Source organism: Nematolebias whitei, chromosome 18 (assembly GCF_014905685.2).
Source record: "Nematolebias whitei isolate Nwh7 chromosome 18, NemWhi1, whole genome shotgun sequence".
NCBI classification, from domain to species: Eukaryota; Metazoa; Chordata; class Actinopteri; order Cyprinodontiformes; family Rivulidae; genus Nematolebias; species Nematolebias whitei.
This window is the reverse complement of record NC_056515.1, coordinates 40,595,879-40,601,332: the sequence shown is the minus strand read 5'-3', so window position 1 is coordinate 40,601,332 and position 5,454 is coordinate 40,595,879. Positions and strand designations below refer to the sequence as shown.

General features: G+C 41.5%; 1 protein-coding gene across 1 annotated transcript in view; it reads left to right on the top strand.

Moving 5' to 3' along the window:
• LOC119424364 (M-phase phosphoprotein 9) overlaps positions 1-5,454 on the top strand; it is a 35,780-nt gene that overhangs the window by 1,876 nt on the left and 28,450 nt on the right. The window contains exons 3-5 of the mRNA XM_037691827.1: positions 465-612; positions 2,500-2,589; positions 3,445-3,935. Of these exons, the coding sequence (XP_037547755.1) occupies positions 465-612; positions 2,500-2,589; positions 3,445-3,935 (729 nt within the window). The remainder of the gene's footprint in view (positions 1-464; positions 613-2,499; positions 2,590-3,444; positions 3,936-5,454) is intronic.

Below are 5,454 nucleotides of genomic sequence, written 5' to 3'. Positions count from 1 at the left end.
AGACACTGTGCTCTAACAGACACTGTGCTCTAACAGACACTGTGCTCTAACAGACAGATAAGTCCGTCTAGGGATGAGATAGAGCAGTTGACTGCTCTGGCAGAGGTTCATTGATTTGTGGTAAACTGAAAAAAATAATGGAACAATTTCCAAATAATGTTCCTCGATGCAAAACGGACTGAATATCCAATATTCTACAGTTCATAATGTCGTCACCAAAACACTTGAAGCATCTGTAGAAGTCTCTCCATGCAAAGGACAATCTGAAAGTCAGTATTGGATGGTTGTGGTCTTTAGGCCCTCAGGGGCCACCGCATTAAAAACAGGTCTGGTTCTGTTCTGGACATCACTGCATGGGTTCACAACGTCCCAACTGTTTTGGACGTTGGGCTATAAAATTCATAAGAATGATGAACAGTTTTACATGTTTGGATGTTTATTACAATTTTTGTATAATTTTACAGGAGCTTGCGTCTGAGCACAGACGAAACATTTGGACAAGAGAAGAACCTTCCATTCATCAACCCGAGCTCCCTTGAGACCCTGAGGGCCTTGGTGCAGGAGATCCAGAACAGCGGTGAGACAGACCCCGAGATTTGGAAAGACTGTGAGGTAAGCACCTCAGCAAAAACCCGAAAGACAAAACTTTACATGTGTGAAGCCGATCTGTTGTAAACTTTGATGGGATCCAGAGTTTGGAAACAGCTGCTGCTTTCTCCTGTGAGCGGACTGTTTTTCTGCAGATCAGGCAGACTTCCACACATTATAGACCCGTCATCCACAGCTGATCTGTTCAGACACGACCTGACGTGCACACCTTTTGTTGTGCACAAGTTTTTAGGCTTTCAGACTGGATCTCTGGAGAAATAACTTCTAAATTAGTAGTTGAACAGATCATTTCATATTTACTAGAGCCCAACCGGAAGGCTAATACCTATAACCGATATATTGGCTGAAAACTTTTGAGCTTTGCCCAGCCCCAAGAATCTAAGTAAAAGCTACTCTTAAACCTGTTTTAACACTTGAAGCCTTGAAATAGTCTTCCTAACGTGTGTTCACATTTTTATCCTCCACTATTCACCATAAAATTATCAAGTGTGTTAAAAAATATAAATTAAACGAAGAAATGCCCTTCCTGTTCGTTGTTTAAACTGGGGGTGTACTGATTGTGGTTTCTGGCCGATCACCGATTTCTAAAATGTCTGACCTGCCGATTCTGATTTTGGCCGTTGCCGATTTTGTTTTTATAAGCGACACCGTCAGGCGTTATAAGGTCACAATGCATCTTCAATTTTATAATTTTATTTTGTTGAAAAACAAACCATTGAACAACATCCTAGAAACAATACAAACTGGTTTTAACTGGCCATGAGGTAGAGCTCTGAAATATGAATGAAGTTCAGACAATTGTTGTTAAAACTACAAAAAATCAGTTTCTCGTGTAAGTATCGGCTGATCTCCCAAAATTAAGGAAATCGGGAGCGGTCGATTTATCAGTGCACCCCTAGTTTCAACAGTCACGTATGGTGAAGGTCTAATTAATGACCATTTGTAGAGAAGTAAAGATTTCAGACAAACCATGCATTTCAATGAGGCGACAAAGATGACGTTACTAACACTGATGTATTTTAACCTCTACGGTAGATTTATTGTTCTGGATAAAGTTTTACAAGACAATAGCCTATTATCTAAACGTTAGCTTGCTAACTTGAGAGGAACTTAGCTAATGACGAGCAGGTTGGAGGATTGAAGAGAATTTATTGTTGTTGATTTGTTTTACAGATCAGTTCAAATAAATTCACCATGCTCTGGTCAGTAAAATACTCTACACAGTGTTGCTCCCAGCTTCATCTGTGCTGAAAGTGAAACTTAAGTGAACGGCCATGACTTGAAAGTAGTCTCCATGTGCCCTCTGCTGGATTTTGCAGGGACGCTATCAGCAGTCAGTATCGTACCTGCAATAGATGCGAGGCAAATTCACAGTCTTTCCATTCAAGAACAATCTTCCATCATCAAAACCAGCTCCGATCAGAAAACATGGCAGTTCAAGGAAGTGCTGCCTTGTAGATTTTTATCCCCCGTCACAGAGCAAAGAGGGCGAAATGGAAATACAGTCTGTCCGTGCACGTTGTGAGCACGATAACTTGAAAAATGAGTGAGGTACCAGCTTCCATTTCAGTGTGTGGCTGCTTATAAAGGGTCACTTTAAAACTGTAACCAAGTAAAAGCAAAAACCTCCTTTCAGGCTCAGCTTGTAAGAGTTTTATTACTGTAGTCACATTCTACCTGGTGCTGTGTTTGAAAGTGATAACGCTGTAACCTTCAGAGACTTCTCTGTACCCACATGTTCACAGAACCAAACCGGAGTACTTTTAAAGGTACTTCTACGTGTTTGTTCCCTTCGTTCAGTGCTTTCAGTCCAGGGGGGTATTCTACAACGTGAGCTGTGGTGTGTGACTCATACGGGACATGACGTTGTTTTTATTCTTCCTGCTGCAGGATCGATGGTTGCATCTGTTTCAGCTGGTTGAAAAGCAATATCAAGAGCAGATAGTGGCTCAGCAAGAACAATATCAGTGCCAAATCCAGGTAAATTGGTCACCATTAACTTCACCAGACTCTCCCACTGGTACATCTGCATCTTTAAATCACTTCCTGGTCTGCTGCCTTCATACATCTCCTCCTACATGTCTCTGTGTGAGTGCAGCTACAGCGTGCGCTCTCAGGACATTATTACCTGCAGTGTCCCCTCAGTGAGGACTGAACTAGACAAAAGGACCTTCTCCTCCTCTGCTCCTGTTTCCTGGAATATCTTGTAAAAAGATCTGAAGCTCTCGACCTTTGACCTCTCTAAGTGTCTTTAAGAATCTGTTGGACTCCTGGCAGGGTCCAATGCAGACATGTTCCTGTTTTTAGTATATCGCTTTATAATCTAGCTGTTTTTGTTTAGTTTTTTAAAACCATTTTATTTAACTTGTTCTTCTCAGTTTGTGTGTTTTTATGATTGTCCACTGTCGTCATCACTCTTTGTTTAAACCAGGTCTGTAAACGAGTCCCCGAGACTCCATGGGATTAACCTGCAGAAATAAAGGTTGAATGAATGACACTTCATGTCACCTGGTGGAGCTGCAACTTTATTTGGTGTTTGATCAATCAGTGGTTTTATTGATCATTTAGTCCAGGATTATTGAATCAGTCTCTGCTTCCTGTGGGTGCACCTCACCTGCTTTAATCTCTGTTAATCTCACTATGACGTCGTGGCAAACGGCAGAGATGATGCTCGTCTCCGATGGTTTGGTCTCACGTTGCAGTTTTCAGAAACTTCCCAAACATCTGAACAGTTTATGAACAGCTCCGTGCACGACGTGCGTTACATCAGTGTGTTGGTTAACTGTTGCAGCCCTGTCGCCTGTAAAGTGTTTTTCTTTAATCTTTGTTTTTCAGTTGATTCAGGATGAAATTAAGGCTCTTGTTCAGCTCCAGAACCGTCAGACTAATGTCCCCCCACAGCCGGATTTCGCTCCAACTTCAGTGACCGAAACCACAAACACACGGGACAAAGTTTTCCCCATCATTCCCAGCAACGGTACCGTTCTCAAAAATGTACCTTGTGACAACGACAGCCTGGCGGCCCCCGTCTGTGCTCCTGTTGGCTCCCCTTCACCTCCACCTGCCAGGTCAGGGAGCGTCAACCAGGGGGGTGAGAGGGCCACCACGGTGCTCAGCAGTGGATATGGAACCCTGTCTGCCTGGGAAACTGGTCTGGACCCTGCTGGTCTGGATCCTGCTGGGTCTCCAAGGGGAGACTGGGAGGACGATCAAGGAAAGGAGAAGCATCAGTGGGCCAATAAATCCGCTGTGGTTGGGTACCAGCAGAACCTTTTCAGTCGAGTGGATGAACCAGAACCGTCAGTGAACCAGCAGGAAGCCTCAGGGTAGGTCCAAACACTTTCACTTCCTCCAGCGTGGAAAGTGTTGATCTGCGTCTTCGCTCCGCCCGAGTTCGTTGTTATGGCTTGTTGTACAGGATCGAGGAAGGAAAAACTAAGTTACACTAAAAATAGGACAGAGTCGCTATTTCAAGTTCACACGTATATTTAATAGATAATAGTCACAAGATACATTTTTAGGAATACAATTTTGGTTAGTAATTATTGCAAAAATAAAATAAAAGTGATGAAGTAAATGGATTGAATGAATTCGCATTCATTCTGACCAATACGACCTGCACAGTTGTTCAGCTCGTGCTGCATGGTTCTGATTCTGCCCTGGGCGGTTCTGTTTCTCTCCCGAGGGGGGAGATGCTCCATGCTTTTATAACCTGGCTGTGGTTCTGCCCCGTTTGGAGCAACACAGAACTTACAACCTCCCCCAAAATGTTCCTTTGTCTAACTTTCACAGTTTCTCTTCTAAGTGTTGTTGGAGTTTCATATTTTCCTATGAAACATATCAATGTCGCTTTTATTAAATGTGCATGTCTTTCTTCAACTATATAATCACAACTTTTATCTAATTAAAAATGTTCATCCTAGATACTTACTTTATATATATGAAAACTGAAGCAAACTTCACCAGAGTGTTAAACCATGTTTAATGCAGACAATAAAACTCACTAAATAACTCTTGACTGCAGCATCCTATTGAACAGTTTCAGATAATCAGAACAAAGAAAGTTCAATCTGTCCTATTCCTCAAAATACACTAACTACTCCTTGCAACCTCTAATTTTCATACTAATACATCAGAAATATTAAACTAACATTAGATTGCAAAGTATTAGTTATTTTAATCTAACAATTAGACTAAACATTGATCAGAACATCATCCCTGCCTCAACAGGCTTTAAGGAAAACTCTTCATGTTTGTATATGAGGTCAAGCTGTCATATAACTTATAATCTGGAATGTATCCATTAGTCCTGGCCGGCCGTAAAACCTCGTATCCATAGCAACGCAGCTTTCTAAACCAATCAGAGGGTGAGACCTCTTGTAACATCAACAAGAAAGTTCTGTTCACCTCCCCCTATCGTGCTGTTTTCTGCTGAGTTTAAACAAAGGAACTGATGACAGAAAATGCCTGTCCTCTTCAGCCTTACACAGACTTTGTTGAATAGTAAATAAGTTTCACCAATACATAAAACTAAAGAATTAAGCACACAAATATATTTTATTTCACAACAAAAGCTACACCCGAGTCACGCTTCACCACGTACGTCGCTACGACACAGTTTAAGACAAGAATGAAAAAAAGAAATGCAAATACCATTTTATTTACTTAAGTTTTAGATTAGATAAAATTATCTTGATCACCTGGTTAGATTTCTTCAGGGAAATTAAATGTTTCAAATATTCTTATACAGTAGTCCCTCGTTTATCACGGGGATCCGTATCCGGAACCCCGTGATAAGTGAAAAACCACAAAGTAGGAGTAGTAGTACAAGTAGTAAGTAGTAGT